This window comes from Chiloscyllium plagiosum, unplaced genomic scaffold (assembly GCF_037043375.1).
Source record: "Chiloscyllium plagiosum isolate Xiang-an unplaced genomic scaffold, Cpla_swu_hap1 HiC_scaffold_38, whole genome shotgun sequence".
NCBI lineage: Eukaryota > Metazoa > Chordata > Chondrichthyes > Orectolobiformes > Hemiscylliidae > Chiloscyllium > Chiloscyllium plagiosum.
The window spans coordinates 41019917-41043922 of NW_028270176.1; the positions used below are offsets into that span (position 1 = coordinate 41019917).

Below are 24006 nucleotides of genomic sequence, written 5' to 3' on the forward strand. Positions count from 1 at the left end.
CCATAACACTGACCAAGAGTCTCTTTCCCTCTGTCTATTTCCCAATCCCTCCCATTTGTTGGTATTTAAACTGCTTTCCCGCCATCCAGTTTTAACTGTCTAGTTTTAATGCGAATAACTGTCCTATATCTTTTCCTGCACTTGAATGTTGCTCACCCAAGAGCATCAGCTTCCAACACTAAGAAGCTTAGAAACATTGTTCAAAAAGCATTGCTTGCGTTTTCTTTGACTTCCCCGTGTCCTGTCCTGTGCTTCATGTTGGAGAGTGGGGTATTAGCAGCTTTGAGACACACCTTTGTAACTTGCTCTGTGTCTATCCATTGAATGCCTGCGTTAATCACTCTCTGCTGCTCATGTGCTCAGTAACATGTTAGTGATTAAGACCAGGCTTCTCACTTGCGTTTGACTGACATTTGACTTAACTCTAGTTTTTGTACGTTCGTGGAAATGCTGGGATGGTTTCCTGGAGGCTGTGCTTTAAACTGCTGTGGAAATTTATGAAGACCAGAGGCTTTGGTGACCCAACTCTGGATGAAACATAGTGACTGTAGCTTTAGCATCTGGATCTGCAATATGACCAACAAATGGAGCAGAGGCTGCAGAGAGGGGAATCTCTGTAAAATGGGATGAGGGAATTGCAATCAGATCTGGTTTTGAAGAATGTTGGAGCACGATTGAATGGCTCCCTCATGCAACTTATTCAGATACTTCTGTTCGTAATAAGCCAATTTCCCTTTTCTTCCAGTGTGGCAGACTGGTGGGTAATGAGGCACCTCCTCCTGTTCCTGGAGAACAGAAATCTGGGGCCTCACTAGCCTCCATATTTCCCTATATCCCAGTCTCGAACAATTGAGTGACTGCCTCCTGTTCCTGTGTCCCAGTCTCGGGAGTTGAGTGACTACCTCCTGTTTCTCCCTGTTCCTCAGCAGCAGTTTCAATGCTCTGAAAGATGTCACAAAGTTACGAAAGGACTTGATAACAGCGAATTTCAAACTTGGAGCAGCATTACACAAAGGTAACTAAAAACCTCTCCACCAAACATTTTATGCAGCTCGTCTGTTATTTTATTCCTGTCTCCTTTTATAAACAGGGTGCAATGAATACAACAGTGCAGTGTTCCGACAATACTCCCACATACAGGGAAGACAGATTAAAAATATTGAAAGATTTATGGTCACCAACCCTCATCCATTCCATCCAAACTGAGTAAATGTTCCCTTTCATTGTGTTATATAAAATGATGTAAGGAACTGGTTAACTGAACCTGTTTGTTTGGTGACTGTGACTAATGTCAGTCTCCCTGGATTCTAATTATCCCAGTGGAGGGTTTCCACCTTTTAATGATAAAAGGGCTCCATTCAATAGGCTCTCCCATGGTATGGGCGGGAGCATCACCGATAGCACTAACAGGGATCGGCTGCTCTAGAGAGAGGTGGAGATCAGAAATTGAGAATATTAGACTGGAAAGTTACAACAATGGATCAGAATCTGAGAACAATAGACTGGAATGTTCCAAAAATGGATCAGAATCTGAAAACAATAGACTGGAATGTTCCAACAATGGACAGGAGGTTATCCTATTATGTTTGGATTTTTTCTACATATTACTGGTGGCCGTTATCAGCGCGGATCAAATATGCACTTTACACTATTCAATGCTTTTATTATCCTATCCTGGCTATTGTTGGTGTCCCTGGTAAGTTTCACTGTCGATATATTATTTGCATTAACCATGTGCGACTGTATTACTGTTCTGTTCATTTACTCTACTCTGTAAGCATTCACGCTCCAAACCACAACAACAACAGTGAACGTGTTCATTCTTTCTCGCCTTCTTTACTTCTGGCACTGTGCCTTGTTGGTTGACCTACTCACTTGCAGGTATGAAACCGGATTCATTGCATCACTACACTTGCTATTGAAATATTGAAAGCTTGGAGGTCACTGTCTTCTGTTCTGGATGCAAACTCCATTTCCTTCCTCTGACTCCATCTCATCCCTGGCCAATAACTGAGGCTGAAACAGACAAGTCACAACTACGGTGATCCATTTGGCCACAAGCTGATTATTGACACCATATCCTGGTCATTCCTAATTTTAACTATTGACAACTGCAGAATATATTCCACTGGTTCATCCCATCTGCTTTTTGAACCTTCAGCTATGAAACACAGTCTTAATCTGCTACTGCTTAACCAAATCTGAGTCTGTATTCCATTGCTTGTATCTGAACGCAGACCAAAATCCCATCATTCCTGTACGGATTGCTTCATATTGTTGTTAGGTCTGGCAATGCCTTTACTTTAATATTCACAAGCACATCGTCACCTCTGTCTATGACACGGTCCTCAGTCTCCCTCTGCTAATGACAAAAGCCCTGTCAGTTGTCCACATTTAAACTGATTTCCTCTATGTCTATTCTCTCTCAAATAATAATTTTCATATCTACTACCACCACCAACACACACACACACACACTCTCTTGCCTTATATTTCGGCAGTGGAGATACAGAGCCATACATTTGTGGGGGCCCATTTATTGTCACTCATTGCATGGGTTACAAATCTTCCCGTGCAAGACATTTCTGTAGTGCAAGAATAGTAGCAATATACTGGCAAAGCTTTGCAATAGTCCCCATGCTGGGCTGGTAGAACAGTTTATAAGGTAGTCCACTAGCATGGTGTGCAAAGCTCTCCATTCTGGCTGGTCCCTTGTCCCAGTTTCTGGTGCCTGGGATGGTTCTGTGAGGCAGATTCACAATTTGATGTAACTAACCATTTCAACTGATCTGGCAATATTTTTATTGAATGCTCTCATTCTTGTGATTGGACACACCATTGTATCACTTCTCCAATTACTCCCACTCCCCTGTCTCCTTATCCATATTTGCACAACATGTTATCAGTTAATTAATTGCTTGTTTTTCTGTACCTTTCCCTGGTGTTGTTTTTTGGCTCCCGAGTGTATCGAGTGCTGGTATTGTAAAGCTCAGAAACAATGAAATAGTATGTGGCAGGCTGTTGCTCCAAGTTGGAAAGCGGGTCCCAGCAGCTTTGAGACACATCTTTGAAACTTGGTCTATGCCTGATCACTGAAAGCCTGTGTTTGCCTTTCTCGGATGATTGTGCGGTTCATAACATGAGGAAACCCCTCGAGAATTATTGTCAAGGAACAGGTCTCTCAGTTGGAGCTGAGGGGATTCTGACTGACTCCTGATATTTTAAAGTTAGTGGAGTTGCTGGGGATGGTTTGCTGAAGGTTGTGCTGTGAGCTGCCTCAGACATTCAGGGAGACCTGAGGATTTGTTAACCCAACTCTGCATGGAGCATGGTGACTGTAGTTACAGCATCTGGGTCTGGAACATGAACAATAAATGGAGCAGAGAGTGCAGAGAGGGGAAGCTCTGAAACCACAGAGTGTGTGGGGAAAGGGATCTGCTAAATCTGTCCGTGTTTTAAATAGGACACACACATCCTTTCCCTCTCCCCTTTAAATACACCCATGCAAATTCACCCTCTTCTCCCACAGACAAACACACTCCCCCTCTCTCAAATGCACACACACACTCTCCCCTCTCTCACACGTACGCGCACCCTCTCTCTCCCACCCAAAGACAGACATATTCCCCCTCACTCTCTCACAAACACACACTCTCTCTCCCTCCCACAGACACTCCACTTTGTTTTCAAACACACACACGCACATGCGCGCAAACACACAGACACATAGACACGCACACACACACACACATCTAATCTGTAAGATGAATTTTCATTTGCTGTTTTTTTTATTTCCAGATGCATTATATTTTCTCAAAAAATATACAATTTGTAGACAGTCAGTCAATGCGATATTTTATGAACTCCTACTTTGGAAATAAACCCAAACTGAATCCAAGTGAAGACATATACAGACTCCAAACAAGACCGCATGCCTAAAATACGTTGTTTGACTAGAGGGGTCACCTCCTTTACATGGATAATACCTGAAGGTGTCGCCAGGCAGGAATTGAAAGGAACTCTTGGATTTCCATATTCATCAATCAAAACCTGCATCTCCATTCTAACCGATTAATGATTTAGCAGCCATCTTAGATGTGTTCAATTCATGTGCATGTGTTGTACAACCCGTTCACCTTTTCTCTCTCTAACACCTGACAATGAAAGCTTGTGTTTTCAAATAAACCCGTCAGACTATAACCTGGTGCCATGCGATTATTGACCTTACTCAACACAGTCCAAAGCTAGTACCTCCATATCATGGTTTTTATTGGTTAGCCAAATTTCTCTCCAAGCAAATAAATTGTCCTACCTCCGTGTGCTCTTGTCTTGCGCATTAATCTTTTGTCAACCATGTTATGCATTGCCTTCTTGAAGTCCAGATATAATAGATCTTTCAGATCCCCGTTATTCAACTTGGCTGTCACATTTTTTATATTAAAAAAGTTAGCAAAATCATTCAGACATGATTTATCCTTAATAAAATCATGTCGACTTTAATGGATTGTGGTTTGACTTTCAAAGTCTCCTGTTGTAAATTCCTTAACAATAGATTCGAACAATTCGTCTTCAGTCCCGATTTTTTGCTCATATCTTTCCATTCCCGAGTGAAGTTGGTTATTCTAAGTTCTTCGCTTTCCATAACCTCGACAGTCCGTTTCAATTCCTGTGAAATAGGCACGAGGCTGTAAAAGATCGGCTCCAATTGATGTGGAAGAGGCATGGGTGGCTGATTGGAATCATTCTGTTCCTGCTTTCCACAAACGATGGGATGAATGTCCTCCTGATGTTCCTACGCTATAGTTTCGATGGCTTGCATGTCCTGTGCCTGTTCCTGACCAAACCCCTCAAGATCTCAATGTCCTCCCCCTGTTTCTTAATGACAAGTTTGGGGACTTATGGCATCTCCCTGCTGTTTTGCCACATTTCGAGTGTTGGATTGTGCAGGCAAGTTGCGTTGCCCACAGTGAGTAGCTCAGTGGTTAGCACTGCTGCCTCCCAGCTCCAGAGATCTGGGTTCAATTTCAGTCTCGGGTCACTGTTTGTGTGGAGTTTGCACATTCGCCCTGTGCCCCAAAAAATAGCATAGGCTGCATAAATCTTTAAACCGTATATTGTAATGAATTAATAATGTAAATGTCACACTTTAACACTACAGTCACTGACTACAGCACTGTACATTTCACGAAGATCTTCACCAAAAAGCGCGCGAGCTGACTGACCACGTGTTGCCGATGTGAAATCCAGTTCTCTCCAAGATATTCCCCTCCCGGTTTGAAACTAATTTCCTTCGAAATGCAGATTACAAATCCCACATTCAGGCTCAGTTTCAGGGCTTGCAGAGCGGATTACATTCCTGCTTTAGCTGAACACACTGAGGGTGCATTTGGCAGACAGAGGGATCCTGAGGCTGGAATTTGCTGTTCAGCTGGTGCTAGAGACGGTCTCCCATAAGTGAACGGGAGCTCGCTTTATAAAGAAAGGGGCCCAATTCACTAATTGTGTTGCAGCAAATTTGCGTTTAATAAACACACCTTTATTGGATAACTGCCTGCATATTGAATGGAGGATGAAAATTGATGGACCAAAGCGAATACAGTAGTTCCTATTTTATATGTTACAATGTTTAAACATACTGAAGGATATGAACACTGCGTGGGGAAAACTGAACTGAGAAGATGTTCACATAAATTAGAATGGAGGATGCTCAGTGTGTTGAATGACCTACTCCTTTCCCGATGTTTCTGTGCAGTCTGTGGGAAAGCTCTGTAAATCCTGCCACCTGCTCTCAGATGTTTCGAAGGAGATCTCTGCAGGGTCAACACGGTAGTATTTCCCTTTCCAATACTGAGGCTGGTGCCGGGTGATCTGTACGGTTTTATCCTTTAAGACCCCGGAACAGTTTGATACAATAGAGTGTCTTGCTTGGCCGTTTCTGAGACCATTGAAACGTTTATCACATGTCTGTGTGTCTGGACTCACGTTTTGGCCATACCAGGAAAGCGCAGGAGATTCACTTCCTGAAAGTGCATTGAGGAATGTAATTGGTGTTTACAATCGATATTTGCTTAAGTTCACTGTTAATGACTCCAGGTTTTATATCTCGATATTTTATTAATTATAACTTACACCAGCATCCACAACATTAGCCTGGTCTGGATTAGTAATCCAGTGACTTTTCCACAACAGCACCATCTCCACATGGGGACTTATCTGAAACCACACTGAGCTGGTTATTTCTGTGCTGCTTGACAGCTCTGTCACAAAGAACTCCCACTGATGTGACTATCGCGACGGGAGTCAGGGCGTCGTAAATGTTCAGACTGCTGTTATTCCCTTGTTATGGGATTCGACATAGCTGAGTAAATTTCCACATTGCCAGGGAGATGTCAGAGTTGGAGCTGGAATGAAACAGCTTCCCCAGGGACACGGCTTGTTGTGCAGCACAAGTCTTCAGTCCCATTGCAGGAATGGTGTCATGGCCCATTGCCTTTGTCGTATCTACTGTGCTCAGCTGTTTCTTCATGTCACATACAGCAAATCAGATCGCTTAAAGATTGGCATCTGTGATTCTGCGGCAGCATGGCGAGGGTGAGGTGGATCATCAACTCAACACTTCTGGCTGAGGACAGTGCAGATAATACAACCATGTCTTTTACACTGATGTACAGGGCTGTCCCGTGATTTAGGATGGCGATATTTATGGAGTCCTCTCCTCCAGTGAGCTGTTTAATAGTCCATCGACATTTATGTCTGGATGTGGCAGCACTGCAGAACTTCGATCTGATCTGTTAGTCTTGGGATCAATTCACCCTCTGTATCAGATGTTTGTCCTGCTGTTTCGAATATAACCAGTCAAGTGCGGTAGCTTTAATGGATTGTCATCAGGTTTAAGTACACATGTTTCATACCCTATCATGTTCACCCACACTCGTCGCTGAGCCATAGATCAGCTTGATGTTAATTGTAGGCTGAGGGATAATCCTGCGGAAAATGTTACAGATTGTAGTTGAATACAATTCTGCTGCTGCTGTGATTCTACCGCACCACATGAATGCCCACTTTGAGCTCCAATATGTTCAATTCAATTCTACTGACTATCCCCCAGTTCACACCATGACCCATTCATCCATCAGCCCTGTACTCAGTGTCTTAACCTGGTTTCTGATGTGGCAACACTTCCATTTTTCTATTCTCATTGTGCTGAGTGTCTCTCCCTGGTGTCACGCCTCCAATTTGTTACTTTACTCAAACCCCTTCACATTCACATCTGAATCTTTTCCATTCCCCCAATGTAATCTTCTGTGTTAGATGTGAATGCGTTCCCCTCCGTTTCTCTCCCTGACCATGATTAAGAGCTCTGAAGTGTCAGAGATGCCAGTCTTATGCAGTTTCAGGTCAAGTAATTTGTGCACCTTGCATTATTGGTCACTTCCAAGTGCACGGCGTTCCGTGTTAGGCAAGGCGTTTGAGCAGCTTTCACACAATTCTATGGAACTTGTTCAAAAACAGAAAGTGCTGACGAAACTCAGCAGGACTGGCAGCATCTCGTGGCGTGAAAGCAGAGTTAATCTTTCAGGACCAGTGAACCTTCTACAAAGCTCCCATTTTCTCCAGCATTTTTTGCATTTTCATTTCCAATATCCATAGTTATTTGTTTAATTGAAAATTTATTCTGAACATATTCATTTCTTGAGAAATTGAACAGGTCTGGTATCATCTGCAGAGACGGAGAAACAGAGTTAGCCTTTCAAGTCCAGTATGACACTTCTTCAGAACTGAAAAGGATTGGAAAATGAACTTTATAATCCCTTGACAGGTATAGGGAGTGGGTTGACGGGTAAAAGAGGGTGTGGCAAAAGATAAACATGCTTTTATTCGTGGTGAAAGAGAAGGTCATGTGAAGTAGCCTAATAATTAAATTGTGAATGGGGAAAAGGGTTCTCTCTATTGAGTGAAAGATAAAGAAGATTCAACCACACAAGGTCACAGGATGGCCAGGAGGGAGATTGTACGGAAACTGGAGAACAGTTACAATGGGGTCAGACTGTGAAGTTGTGAAATTGTTCATTAACTCCTACACGATGTAACGTATGAAAGTGTAAAGTGCGTTGTTACTCGAGGTTTGGTTGTGCTTCCTTGGAACATTGCAGCAGCCCAGGGCCGAAATGTTAGCATGGGAGCAAGGTAGGTTATTGAAATGGGAAGCAATGAGAAGGTCAAGGTTCTTTCTACAGACAGAGTGGGAGTGTTCCTCAAAGCAATCTCTGTTTGGTCTCGCCAATATAGAGAGACTACATTGTGAGCAGCAATGATAGGAGACCAGATTGAAATTTGCAATTGAAATGCTGCTTCACCTGGAAGGTATGTTTGGTCCCTTGGACAGTGAGGTGGGAAGAGGTGAAAGAGCAGGTGTTGCAGCTTCTGCAATTGCATGGGAAGGTGCCATGGGGGAGTGGGGAAGTGTTCGGGGTCATGGAGGGGACAGGGTAGGGAACGGTCCCTGCGAAATACTGACAGTGGGTGGGAGGGGCAGATGTGTTTGATGGTGCTGTCCTGCTGGAGATGGTGGAAATGGCGTACGATGATTATGTGAATGTGGATTCCAGTGCAGGAAGAAGTGTGGACAAGGGTGAATGTATCAATGTTCTAGGATGGAGGGACGGATTGAGGGCAACACCCTGGAAATGGACAGTGACAGCTAAAGGCCCTGGCCACCAGAGTTAGCGGATTTCTGGTTTGAAGGAAAATGACTGTATGAATCTAGAAACTGAGGAAAAGGGGAGACATGATGTAGTAAATTGGCAAGAAATACGAAAACAAGCAGTACGAGCTTTTCCGAGCATATACATAAAGTTCAAGATGAGTGTGTGACCTTAGGTAGAAATTAAGTCAGGAAAGTATATTGAGGATAATTGGAGGGTGTGACTGAAGTATTGGCTACAGGGAGCAGACAGATAATTTTCACCCATGTTTTACATCTTTCCTCACAGGGGAAGGCACAGTAAGTATTTCAATGATGTAAACAGAATGGTAATAGGAGGGAAGTTCTTGAACCGTCTCTAACAAAAGGAATAAGGATTTTTCTAACAGATGAGTGTAAGAGTAGACAGGCCAGCAGTAATTCATAACTGGTTTTAAAAGAAGTGGTTGGGATCATGGCGCCCTCTCTATCAAATGTTTGTTCTGCTGTTTCTTAATGTAAGCAGTAAGTGCGGTAGCTTGATTGGGTTGTCATCAGGTTTAGGTACACATGGTTCTGACCGTGGCATGTTCACCCACACTCATCACTGAACCGGAGATCGGCTTCATGGTAATGGTAGACTGAGAGATTATATTGTGGTTGAATATAATTCTGCTTCTGCTGCTGCTACTACAGCTGCTATGATTTCCAGCATCACATGAATGCTCAGCTTGAGCTGCAATATCTGCAATACAATTCTGCTGCCTGTCGTCAATTTGCACCTTTCTTCCCTGTACGCAGTTCCCTGTCCCGGTTTCTGATGTGGGAACGATTCCTTTTTTTAAAATAAACTTCATCCTGTAAATCTTCTTCAGACGTGTAAAGGAATGGAAAATGAGCATTTTAGTATCTTGGCAGAGGTGGGAAAGAGTGTTTGGAGGCCCAGTGTGAAAGACAAGTTGGCTTTAAATTGTGGCGAAAGAGACATAGATATATAATGGGTGTAAATTAATGTGTAAATATTAGAAATTGATTTTCTCTGTTGAATGCAACATAAACAAGACACGAACTTAGGGAGCCCAGGAGGGAGAGTGTACGGAAAATGGAAAACAGCCATAATGGGTTCAGACTGTGAATTTATGGAATTGAATATTAGCTCCTACAGACTGTAACGTAGCAAAGTGTAAAGTGAGGTGTTACTCGAGCTTGGGTTGTGCTTCATTGGAACATTGCAGCAGCCTGCATTTTCTTAGAATCCCTACAGTGTGGAAACAGGCCCTTCAGCCCAACTGGTTTATACTGACCCTCCAAAGAGTATGCAAACCAATCCCATTCTCTACCTAATACTATACATAGACCCTTGACTATTGCACCTAACATCAACATCCCTGAACACAATCGGCAATTCAGCATGGCCAGTTCACCTAACCTGCACAACTTTGAACTGTGGCAGGAAACTGGAACACCGAGAGGAAATCGAACCCAGTTGTTTGATGCTGTGAGGCAGCAGTGCAAACCACTGAGGCACCGTGCCATCCGGACCGAAATATTATAAGGCCAAACTCTATATGAGCAGAAATGAAGCCATTCGGACCATCAAGTCTGCTCCGCAACTCAATCACGACTGATAGATTTTCAACCCCATTTCCCTGCTTCCTGTCAGTAACCGTTGATCCCCTTGTCAATCAAGAACTTATCTGAGTCTGTTTTAAGTATAATAAATAGAACATAGAATATAGAACAGTACACCACAGAACAGGCCCTTTTGGGCCACGATGTTGTCCCGAGACTTAATCCTAATGTAAAATGTAGTAATTTAACCTGCGCACCCATCAACTCACTGCTTTCCATGTGCATGTCCAGCAGTCGCTTAAATGTCCCCAATGACTCTGCTTCCACCAACTGAGCTGGCAATGCATTTCATGCATTCACAACTCTCTGCGTAAAGAACCTACCTCTGACGTCTCCCTTTTACCTTCCTCCTAATATCTTCAAACTATGACTTCTCGTAGTCGTGAATCCTACCCGGTGGAAAAGTCTCTGGGTATTGACTCTATCTATTCCTCTCAAAATTGTGTACACCTTGAACAGATCTCCTCTCTCCTCCTTGTCTCCAGAGAGAAAGATCCAGGATTGTTCAACCTTTCTTCAATCTTGCTCCAGTCCAGGCAGCATCCTGGTAAACCTTCTTTGCACCCTTTCCAAAACCTCTGTATCTTTCCTATTGTAGGGCGTCTACAACTGGACACAATATTCCAAGTGTGGTCTCACCAGGGACCTGCAGAGCTGCAGCAAAACTTCGCAGCTCTTAAACTCGATCCCCCAGTTAATGAAAGCCAAAACACCATATGCCTTCTTGACACACTATCCACTTGAGTGGCAACTTTGAGGGATCTATGCACTTGCGCACACAGATCCCTCTGTTCCTCCACACTGCCAAGAATCCTGTATTTAATGCTATATTCAGAATTCGAATTTGACCTTCCAAAATGCATCACTTCGCATTTATCCAGGTTGAACTCCATCTGCCATTTATCAGCCCAGCTCTGCATCCTGTCTATGTCGCGCTGCAGCCTACAGAAGCCCTCTATACTATCGACATCACCTCCAACCTTTGTGTAATCAGCAAATTTACTAACCCACCCCATAACCTCCTCATCCAAGTCAGTTATAAAACCTACAAAGAGCAGAGGCCCAAGAACACAGACCTGTGGGATCTCTCTCAACACTGTCCTCCAAGCAGAATACTTTCCATCTACAAACACTGTCTGCCTTCTGCCAGCCAGCCAATTCTGAATCCAGATAGCCAAATCTCCCAGTATCCCATACTTCCTGATTTTATGAATGAGCCTTCCATGGGGAACCCTATCAAATGCCTTGTTGAAGTCCAAATACACCACATCCATGCTCGACCAGCGTCGACCTGTCTTGCCCCCACCTCAAAGAAATCAATAAGATTTGTGAGGTGTGACCTGCCCCTCACAAAGCCATGCTGACTGCCTTTAATCACACAATGCTTTGCCAAATAGTCATAAATCCTATCCCTCAGATTTTTCCCAAACTTTGCTGACCACAGATGTAAGACTGACTGGTCTCTAATTGCCAGGGATTTCCCTATTACTCCTCTTGAAATAAGGAACAACATTCGCCTCCTTGCAATCCTCCGGTACGACTCCTGTGGAGAGTGAGGAGGAAAATATCCTCACCAGCAGCTTAGCAACCGCCTTAGTCGCTTCCCGGAGCAGTCTAGGATAAATCTGGCCCTGGGGACGTATCCATCTTAATGTTTTCCAAAATTTCTAGCACATCAACTTCATCAATCTTGACCTAGTCAAGACTGATCTGGCCCAGCTCCTCTAAGTTTTCATTTACAACAAGTTCCCTTTGCTTGGTGAAAATCGAAGCAAAAAACTCATTTCGGGCTTCCGCTATCTGCTCAGACTCCACACGTAAGTTCCCTCCGCTATCCCTGATCGGCCCTACCTACTCCGTGATTATTCTCTTATTCCTCATGTATGAGAAAAAATGCCTTTGGATTCTCCCTAATCCTTCTTGCCAAGCCTTTTTCATGGCCACTCTAGGCTCTCCTCAGTTAATTTCTGAGCTCCTTTCTAGCAATCCTGTAATCCTCTAAAGCTATGCTGGATCCTTGCTTCCTCCATTTTAGTAAGCTGCCTGCTTCCTTTTGATGAGACGTTCCTCTGTTCTCGTCATCCAAGGTTTCTTAATCTTACACCTTCTTACCTGTCTCAGAGGAACAAATTTGTGCATCACTCGCAACAACTGCTCCTTAAACAGTCTCCACGTGTCTGCTGTGGCCTTTCTGTACATCAATTGCTCCCAGTCTGTACTTCCCAACTCCTGTATAATACCATCATATTTTCCTTTTGCACAATTAAATATCTCCCCTCGGAAACTGCATTTTTCACTCTCGCAAACTATGCTATATGTGAGGCAGTTGTGATCACATTCACCAAAGTGCTCTCCCACCATGAGTTCTGATATTTGTCCTGGCTCGTTGCCGAGCACCAAATCCAAAATAGCCTCTCCCCTCGTTGGTCTGTCTTCATACTGAGCAAGGAAACCCTCTTCAACATCCCTGACAAAAACGGCTTCATCCACACCATGTGCACTAAGGAGGTTCCAGTTGATATTGGAAAAGTTGAAAGCACTCATAACAATAACCCTGTTACTTTTGCATCTTTCCAGAATCTGCCCGCCTATGAGGTCTTAAATCTCTCCACTGCTATTAGGTGGTCTATAGGAAACCCCCAAATGCGGTGACTGTTGCTAACTTCCACCCATACTAACAAACCTTCCTCAACAACCTTCATTTCTGTAGCTGTGACGCATTCTCTGATCAGCAATGCTACACCCCCTCGTAATTTTCCACCCACGCTGTTCTATTTTAGATTACTTACAGTGTGGAGACAGGCCCTTCGGCCCAACAAGTCCACACCAACCCTCCATAGAGCAACCCACCCAGAACCATTCCCCGACATTTACATTTTCATCTAACACTACGGGCACTTTAGCATGGCCTAATCTGCACATCTTTGGATTCAGGGAGGAAACCGGAGCACCCAGATGAAACCCTTGGGGAAAATTTGCAAACTCCACACTGACAGTTCCTTGAGGTGGGAATTGAACCCGGGTCTCTCGCGCTGTGAGGCATTAGTGCTAACCACTGTGCAACCGTGCCGTCCCGAAGCATTCTAAAACGTTGTAAACCCTGGAACATCAAGCAACAATCCCTGCCCCTGTGAAACCACGTCTCCGTTATGGCCACGACATCGTAGCCCCAAGTACTGATCTATGCTCTAAGTTCGTCACTCTTATTTCGGACATTCCTTGCATTAAAGCAGACGCACTTTAACTGATCCCTTTGTTTCATCGCGTGAGAAATTCTTCCTGATAGGTTCAATATACCCTGTCACTGTCCCGGCTGCAACTCATCCCCTCTCAGACATGTGGTCTTATTCCTACCCCCCCCCCCGCTAAACTAGTTTAAACCAGCTAGAATCACATGAGCAAACCTCCCAAACAGGACATTTGTGCCCCTCCAGTTCACGTGCAACCCGTCCTTCATGTACAGGTCCCACCTTACCCAGAAGGTATCCCAATCGTCTAGGTAACTGAAGCCGTCCCTCATGCACCAGACTCGCAGCCACGTGTAAATCTGCATTCGCTGACTGTTCCTCATCTCACTAGCTCGTGAGGTGAGCAAACCTGAAATCACTACTCTACTCATCCTGCTCTTCAGCTTCCAAACTAACTCTCTGTCGTCACTTTTCAGATCCTCAGTCCCTTTCCTGGCTATATCGTTGGTGTCAAATGATCTGGTTTCCACAACCTTCTGTGGTAAGGAATTCCACAATTTCACCACTCTCTGGTGAAAGACGTTTCATCTTATCTCCGTTCTAATGGGTTTTCCCTTTGCTCTAAGCCTGTGTCCTCCTGCCAGTGCAAACGTACTCCCAATTTTGTCTGTATCCAGGTCATTCAGTATTCTGTAAGTTTCAATTGGCTGTCTCCTCATCCTTCTAATCTCCATCGAGTATAAACCCAGAGTTCTCCAACGTTCCTCATGTGTTAATCATTTTATTTCTGCTGAACCTTCTCTTGACACACACCAAGGCTAATACATCCTTCCTGAGGTATGAGGCACAGAATACTGGAAATGTGGTCTCACCAGAGCCTTAGAAAGCCTCAGAATCCCCACCATTATATCCTACTCCTCTCAAGATGAATGATAACATTGTATCTGCCTTCTTAACTATTGACTCAACCTGCATGTTTATCTTAGGTGAATCCGGCGCTTGGAATCCCAAGTCACTTTGTTACTCAGATTTCTGAATTCTTTTCTCATTTAGTAAATAGTCCATGCCTGTATTTTTATACCAAAGTGCATGACCTCACACTCTCACACATTGCATTCCATCTGCTACTCCTTTTCCCACTCTCCTAAACTGTCTGAATCTTTCTGCAGGCTCCCTGCCTCCTTAATACTCCATGCCCCTCCACCTATCTTTGCTTCATCTGCAAACGTAGCCAGAATGCCTTCTGCCCCGCCACTCAGATCATTAACCTATAAAGTGAAATGTTGTTGTCCCAACACTGACTCTTGTGGAACATTGCTAGTCGCCGGATGCCATCATGAGAGGGACAATTTTATCATCACTCTGCATCCTGTCAGACAGCCAACCTTTTATCCATGCTAGTACCTGGCCTCTGACACCATGGGTCCTTCTCTTACTCTGCAGCCTCCTGTGCGGTACGATATCATTTGCCTTCTGGAAGTTCAGATAGGTAACTCTCTGGTCCAATGCGTCGTTACCTCCTCAAAAAATTCTCATTATCCTGAGAGGAATGTAGGTTATTGAAATGGGGAACAATCAGAAGGAAAAGGTCATTGCTACAGACAAAGTGGAGATGTTCCTCAAAGCAGTTTCTGTTTGGCTCAATAATGTAAAGGAGACTGCATTGTGAGCAGCAATGACAGAAGACTGGATTGAAAGCGTACAAGTGAAATGCTGCTTCACCTGGAAGGTGTGTTTAGGGCCTTGGACAGTGAGGAGGGAAGAGATGAATGATCAAATGTTGCAGCATCTGCATTTACATGGGAAGGTGCCATGGGGGTGTGGGAAAGTGTTCGGGTGATGGAGGGTGCCACAGAAGGAGTGGTCGCTGTGGAATATTGAAATTGGACGTGAGGGGAAGATGTGTTTGATGGTGCTGTCCTGCTGGAGGTGATGGAAGTGGCGGAGCATGATTCTGTGAATGCAGATTCCAGTGCAGGAGGAAGTGAGGACAAGGGGAGATCTATCATTGTTCTGGGAAGGTGGGGACGAAGTGAGGGCAGAAATTGAAGGAGATGGGACAGACACCGCTGAAAGCTCAGTCCACCAGATTTAGGGGATTTCTCGTTTGAGAGAAAAGGATGACATAAAGGAAGTTTCCCAAAGGAATGTGGCATCATCGAACAGAAATGACTGAGCCTGGGAAACTGGGAGAATGGAGTCTTCCTCAGCTGATCATGTGTTCAGTCACATACGTAGGCTCTCCCTGAAGGATTGAAAAGAGCCAGGTATTTCAAATGCAGATTTATGTCATATATATGGTCAAATACGGAATGTGAAAATAGACACAGGTGAAGGTCAGCAGATATGTTGGGGGGCGGGGGGGGGGTGCATTTAAGCAGGTCTGCTTAGTAAAGCTCAGTAATGATTGGCTCTGGTCAAAAAGAAAATGATGTGAAGATGAGAAGATGAACCACCCATGATGCACAAAGGCTGTGAAGGATACGAATTAATCACAAACTAAATAATTCAGATTGGTGAGCTCTCGCGTCGGCCACTTATGGGAAGTTTACTTTTGGAACCAGAAGCAGAGTGTACAATACAAAATACAATGAAAAATATTCCAAAACTGGCAGAAATATGAAAAGAAGCTAACCGCAAGAGTTTTGCCATATCAAATAAAAAACGTTCATAATGTGTGTGTGACCCTTGGAAGAAAGGCAGGAAAGAATATGTGGGACACCTGGAGGATGTGACTGGGGAACTGGTTTCAGGGAACAGGCAGAGAATTTAAAACAGTATTTTACATTGTTCCTCACAGAGGAAGGCACAAAGAGTTTCACTATTATAAACAAAATTGTAGTCAGATGAAAGTTTTGCACTGTCTCAAACAAAACGAACAAGGCTTTTCTCAAACAGAAAAGACTAAGGGTAAACAGCTCATCAGCAATTCATAGCTTGCTTTAATAGAAGTGGTTACAGAGTGACTGGTGGCACTGTCTGAAATATTCCACAACTCTCGGGATTAAAGGAGTGGTCCAGTGAAACTGGTGAAACTCCAGTGTGGCGCCTGTCTTCAAGAAGAGAGTGAGTCTTCAAGTGTTTAGGTGTTCCCTTTGTCTGAATAGTGGAGCATATTTGAGAGGCTTAATGCCATCATGATGCTCTTTTAGCCTGAGTGATTTTTTAAAAAAAAGTAAAACTCTGCTCCTTCCTCTGATGCGTTACATTCTGGGGGATGAACATTTTGCTAAAGTTGAATTATTTTGAAAATTATCTGGAACATTGTACAATCGACATCATCCAGAGAATTTTAGAAACTGCACTCATAACCATGTGGGCGTATTGCAGAGGTGAGAGAGAGAGAGAAAGTGCTGCATTGCAGTGGTGCGAGTGATGGAGCCTTCTTCTGAGGAAGGCGCTAACAGACATACAGTGAGTGTGAGAGAGTAGAGAGAATACGGTGACCCTTATCCTGACAGAGCGGGGGAGGTTACTGATGCTTTTCCTGTATTGCTGCACTTTTCTTCAGGCCCCAGATACTATACTGAGCTGGGTGGTGTGCTCAAGCCATGCTCGGTGGGTCTGGTGGTGCGGCTCCCTCTGGGAAGAGAATGGTCTCCCTCTTACTAGACTATTCACCAGGACCTCCGTGCAACTGTCGAGAAGCTGTGGTGTAATTTCCCCTTATCTGCCATGCGAGGGTAGACTATGCAGGGCAGCTCCAAACTGAGAAAGCTCAACCGTGTGCCCATTGGCCTTTTAATGATGGCAGTAGTACCAGGGATAACTGAATATCCAGGGGCATCTGGGAGATGGTGTATACCTCCAGCCATGATGGGTGGGAGAATCGGGCTGGTATTGAATGAGAGGGACACAATGGGGTGGGGTGGATAGTTAATTAGGTGAGTTCGATAAAATAACACCAGGAAATTAGCTCTGCCTCGTGCAGACATTTCTTCTGTCACATTCAATGAAAATGGCACGGAGACAAATTATTATTCGATTCAGCCCAATGAGTCGAAGACTCTGCTGACCCTACTCCCAGTTACAACGCTGCAGGAAAATTGCTTATCCAAAACTCTCGCTCATCTTAATTTACACCAATATCCTTCTCACCCATCATTCCTGGAAACAGTGGCCTATATTGCAAGATGCTATCGAAATGTTTTCATTTCACACTTTTTAAACCTACCATCAGATGCTTCTCTGAAATTCTCTCTCAATCTCCCTCTCTATTTTAACCAAGCTCCTACCATTTGTTGGTATTTAAACTGATTCCCCCGCCATCTCTCTCTGGCAGTGAGTTTCACACCCACAGCACCCCTGTGTCATGCCACAATGGAGATATGGAGCTGTAAATGGAGGGGAGCTGCACATCCTGTCATTTCCAGCATGGCTGCAACTTTCCCCACGTCGACAATGATCTAACACAGTGTTACTCAGCAATGCAGTGATTGGTGTACACAACTGAATGCGCTGGGAAGGTAACTGCTCCAGATTAATGGATAAATTCACTGCTATTCACTGCACAGCTCCCCATGCTGCACAGATATCCTGTTCGTGTGTATAGAACAATGCCTTTGTGTGTTCTGCACAGCGCCCTGTGCTGAACAGATCATCTAGTCCAAGTTTATAGGTCAGTGCACTGTTGGATACATAAGTAGTGAACTGTTGAGCTCTAAACAGTGTTCGGTCCTGGACGGATTGCTGAGCAGTACACTAGCCTGATCTACGCAGTGCTTCATGCTGAGCAGGTATCTCATCCGGGCTTATACGTGTCCAGGCTGGATCTGTGAGGTGGATTGAGTATCCGATATAAATCCTGACAGGATTGTCACTCCTCCAGCTCGGCCCTTTCTGCTGGTAAATGTGAGGTTCTGTGTTTCAGATAAAATTTACTTGGTTAAAATATTCGACATTAAGGAAAACACAATTTATTCGAACACTGTCGATAAAAAAACAACAAAAGGAAGAGGAATTTGCAATAACGTAATTCTGTTGGAAAACTTAGCAGAATAATAGTTTATTTAACTACTATAAAGTAACTGCTCCAATATGGTATTATCCAATAAGCACACAAATGTCAAAAAAAAAATTCAGGAAACAGATTGTCTCACATGCAGTTCTCCAATCCAGGAGGAAAGAACATCAAAAGATAGTTCTGAGAGAAATTTCAGAGAGAGTGTTTAGCACCCGGGAGAGATCTACTGCCTTCCAACCCTTCTGAGACTCCAGCAATAACTGGCAAAAGGTAAAACTAAGAATCCTGGTTCTGTGAGAGTTTGACAATCACTCCACAGGACCAGGCCGTGACTGCAAGAACACAAGAAATGGACTGTATCTACGTCGGCTATACCACTGTAGGTGTATCCAAAAAATGCCTAAACCCACCTAAGCCGTTTAATGCCGGACAGATAAATGTCAAAGTTAAACGTAAATAAATAAAACAAAAAGATGCAGCAGGACAGGTGATCAGACACAGATGGCCTCCGGAGCCCAGTATTTCCTACCCTGCCAAAACACAGCAGATAAATCTAGCTTGAGAAGAGAAAGCATTATCTCTCTTCCTCACCTCTATTTTTACAATTGGAGATGTGCCTTCATCCCAATAATCAGCGATAACAAAATTCCATCCACACCAAGTATTATTGTGATATATCAGAGTTGTCGTGAAATGGGTTAACTTGAGCTGTTTTTTCAGTAACTGTGATTAATATCAGTCTTTCTGGACTAACTGGGTCACTAGAGGATTTCCCTCGTCCATAATTAGGGACTTGTTTCAACTTGTTATGCCATAGTAATCAGGGCAGAGTCAACCTCAACAGGATTGGGATCAGCAGCTTCAGAGAAAGAGGGAGAGATCAGAAACTGAGAAAATTAGCATGTTCCAACAATAGACTGTAATTTGAGAACATTAGACTGGAAGGTTCCAACAATGGACAAGCGTTTATCCTCGGGTCTTCACTGGCTTTCTCCAGATTGGCCACGGTTAGAGTTGCGGATACGAGATGTACTAATGGCTATTCAAGCTGGGGACTATCCCATCCTCGCTCTTATGGTGTTCCTGGTAAGTCTATCTCTGACAATTCCATAAATATGCTGAATGTTATTGCTATTCCGGTTGATTATATTTAACAAATGCATAAACTTTCAGTCACAAACGCCACTTCCTTCTCATGCATTTCCAAACTACTTACTCATAAACATCTGAGAAGGAATAAAACTGTTCGGAACCTTGAGTCTCCTTTTTACCATGAACTGTTTTATGTCTCCATATTCTCTCTGTGATCAAACCTGCTGACACCCACCTTCATAATATCCCCAATCTCCAGCTCTGCTTGAGTTCTGTTGCTGACTTCGCCATCATGTACCTCTTTGCTAACGACAGATTTTATGGCTCCAGTTCTCTTCTGACCTATCTTCCAGTTACAAATAGTTTGACCACAAACGTGTTCTTGTCTCTACAGTTACTTCGCAACAGGGACTCTTAAACAGAGTAATAATGTCACTGACTGTGTAATTCAGAGGCACAGGTTATGAGTGTAAAAACATTGTCTGAAATCTTACCACAATCGATGACTAAATTTAAATTCCAATATCAAAATTGGAATGAAATCTAATTTCACTCATAGCAATCATAAACCATGGGGATTTCCTTTCTTATTTTATTGATAAACTTTTGTTAAAAAACTTACATTTTAGCCTTGTCTGAACTAAGTGTCACCTCAGATCCGCAACAATATGATTGCCTCCATATTGCCTTGACAAATTGTCGCGTGGTCAAGGGCAGTTATGATGAACAACAAATGCTTCCCTTGCCAGTGATGCGGACATCCCGGGAAACAATAACATTAAAGGTGAAATAACCAAGGAAATGTGGATGCTGGCGATCTGAAGTAAAATTCTCCACCGTCTGAAAGAATGTTGGAGAATCTCAGCAGGTACGACAGTCTGTCGGAAGAAACACAAATAACGTTTCGAGATCAGTGAATCTATAAAAACTAAATGCAACTGAGAAAAAATATTATTATATCAGGGATGGTTGGAAGGGTGAGCGGGAGGTTTGTGTTGAGTGGATGATGTCCAGCAAGAGAGAGAGAAAGAGTGAGAGAGAGAGAGAGCGAGAGAGAGAGAAAGGAAAAGCAAGCAAAAGGATTGCTGATAATGGACTGGAAGGAAAACAGAATGGGAAGTTATTCTACCATTTCCCCTTTTCACATATTCCTGAATATCATATTTATTACGGGATGTCCCTGCTTACCGTGAGTTATGTCCCCTCTATCTCTCGTCGCTGAGTGTGGTGATCAACCCCATCAGCAATACTTGTAGTCGCTGAGATATAGAGAAACGCAATTTTCCATCGTCAAGCGCTTCTTTGGAGAGAGGAACTGTTACTGTGCGACTGTGTGAAGATGTAAGAGCTTTCTCAGCCAAGGAGAGAAACTGAGGAGACAGAGGCATTTTCAACACTGAATGGATGCACTGTGGGTGTGGGGAATTGACTTGCGGCTGTGATCGAGAAAGTCAGTGGAGGCTCTGTGGATGGTTTCTCAGGATTGTGATGTCAGCTACTGGGTTCATTCAGGGACCCCCGAGGGTCTGGGGACCCCACTCTGAATACTGCATTTACAGTGAGTCTGGGTCCATGGTAGACAAATGGAGCTGAGAGTACAAAGAAGGAAAGCTGTGTAAACAGGGAGGAGCAGGGCACAATACTATACTCTCTGGGATTTCCGGGAACATTTGTCTCAACTGCACTCATTCAGGTTGTAAATATATGGCTTAGTTCGAAGCATTCAGAAGCTTTTAATGATATATTTGTTTCAGTTACTTATAGTACAATGCTATACTTAACAATTAACTAGCACAGTGTGTAGTGTAACCCTTGCATGTACGAACAAACAGTGGAAAAGTACTGAGTACATCTGACTTGTAAAGATGTGCTGATGTGACCACACGATAGGAAACAAAACCTTTAACGCAGATCAGAATGTGCTAGACTGATTCCCAAATCTGGTAAAATAACCTCATGCACTAACGGCTAAATGAGAGCGGCCATAATTGCGGTCAGGGGAACGAGATAAACAGCAAAGGTGTTACTGCCCTGTGCGTACAGATACGGGATGTGTGGTGTTCTGTGGTTTCAAGAGGAGGTCACGTGGAGACTGTTTCGCGCGCAAAAGGAGGCCACGTGGAGACTGTTTCGCGGAGAAGGAGGTCACTTGGGGTCAGATATCCGGGAACGTGAGAAGACGGAGAATGGAGTCAGATCAACAGTCAATCAGAAGACAATCCCACCTCAGTGATTGCACGACGTTCTATACTGTAGAAAAGACTGGGTCTGGGACAGGAATAGGTCAGACTTCGTGAACTGACACACTTTGCTGTTTGTCAGGGACGGGAAGACCTAGACCCAGAGCTCTGTATCCTTTATCCACTTACTGCTAAAATAAACGAAGAGTTTGAGACCGAATATCTTCTCCTATTGCTTCATTGAAAGAACACGCAGGACTCGGCTCACACATAGAGGAAAGTAAGAAGGTAGATTGAGCCAAAGTCCAACAATTTGGTGACCCCGACGTGGTGAAGATGAAGAAGTGACGGAAAAGAGAGAAAAATAGAAACAACGGACAACTGACGTCTGATGACAACAACAAGCGGCGCCGCATAAAAAGGTGAGCAGACACCTGTTTTTATCGAAGTCTGCAATTGGAGATACCAAATTGATTGTTGTCATTATACTGCAAGTGTCCTAGTAATAGTAAGTGGATAAAGTATTGATTTAATACGTACGGTTTAAAGTCCCGTGGGGTTCGTGTCCCCATAAAAGCAACAAGGTACGTAAGTGTGAGGAGGTTTAAAGTCCATTGAGCAGGATCTCATAAAGGCAACGCTCACAAAGTTTGGTTTATGATTGATGTGTTGTAAGTTTTATAATTATATTGGGGAACGTACGGAGGGTGGCAGAAAAGCCAGTAATGTTTCGAAGACAAAGACAGTGGTGTCTCAGCGAGAGAGAGTCGGCAGTGGAAACCTAACGGTGACAACGAAACTTCTGATAATTCTCGCTGAAAGGGTCAGTTGCTCGGGTGTACGCCACACAAATTGACTGGCCACCGGATTTGTCTCTGATTGGGTTGGTTGCTCGGTTATATTATATCCAAACCAACTGACTACTGGACGGGAGGATTAAAAAAAAACACATAAAATGGAAGGGGAATTTGATAGAGAGTGTGAAGAATACGGAGGATGTTCTTCCAACTTAATGTTACCTGTAAAACATCAGTGGGGTAAAACCAGAAGTCAGTTAGTCAGTGGGCTCGCAGAGAACAAACAAAAAACAATAATGGAGAAATATGACAAGGTTTGGGAAGAATTACAAAAACAGGGCAAAGTCCCTAACGATGAGGAGAGGAAGACATTGTTGCTATTTTTAGGAAAAGCAGAAGAGCAAACTAAACTAGAAGTAGGAGAGCACATGAAGGGAAAGAAAGGGTCAATATTGCTTAGAAGAAAGTGGTCGAAAGAAGGCGAGGAGTAAGAAGAGAGGAGGATTCATCTGCACAACATGACGTTGGCCTGTCTAGCGGTAGAAACATTATAAAAGAGAGTAGATGGTACCTCTAAAACAGAATTGGCAAAGGAGACAGAAAAGGCAGGACCATCTGCGCCATTATATCCTAAACTGCCTGGGGTACAACCACCGTCCCCATATCCTGTAACACAAATGCCACTCATGTATGTTCAAGAAGGGGTGTTAGATGTGCAAGAAGTAGGAACAAGAGAGTACAACGTAGCAAAAGGGAGACTGGCGGAAGCAGTAGAAGAAAGCATCAGAAAAGTAGAAGAACTAAGACTAGAAGCCGAACAGCCAGTTAAGGAAGCGGAGGAAGTAAGCAGGGTGATAATGACGCACAGCAGAAACAAAGAACAGCCGAAACAGGAGAGACATTAATCAGTGCAAGTGCAGTGCTCACTCGACACCGTATAGTGCTGAGAGTGAAAAGAGGGGAAGATTACATGGCTCAGGTCAGTTACTAGATGACGGGTTCTCAGACAGAAGAAGGAGATATTTTAGGGAAGAAAGAGACAGAGAGAAATTGGATGGGGAGGAGAGTCAACATAGTACGGACATTGAGGACGAAGAATCCCTGACAGAGGATTACCCACACACCTACCCCGTCACTATGAAAGGCTCACTCACAATGCATACGGAACACAACCCTCCACTGAAGCCCCTACCTGAAACAAGTTATTACCTGCGTTAAAGAGACACATTACGACAACCCACAAAGTATCTGCACCACCAAATGCCATTAATTTCCAGAGGCTCCTGCATGGGGGATGTTTATCAGCCCTTCACATTTACTGACATGAACTGCATCCTGGATAAAATGCCCCCACCCACGGAGGGAGGTGGGCTCTGGATGACTAAATTTTGCCAATAAACACTAGGCCACAATGTAGCTATGGGCGACTGGAGAGCATTGTTGGACAAGCAATTGAGTATGTGGGAAATAC

General features: G+C 43.8%; 1 protein-coding gene across 1 annotated transcript in view; it reads left to right on the forward strand.

The window, feature by feature from the left end:
- Positions 1-1518: 1518 nt before the first annotated feature.
- LOC148139445 (putative G protein-coupled receptor 139) overlaps positions 1519-24006 on the forward strand; it is a 161811-nt gene continuing 139323 nt past the window's right edge. Inside the window, exon 1 of the mRNA XM_087980863.1 lies at positions 1519-1696. Coding sequence (XP_087836989.1) covers positions 1519-1696 — 178 coding nt within the window. The remainder of the gene's footprint in view (positions 1697-24006) is intronic.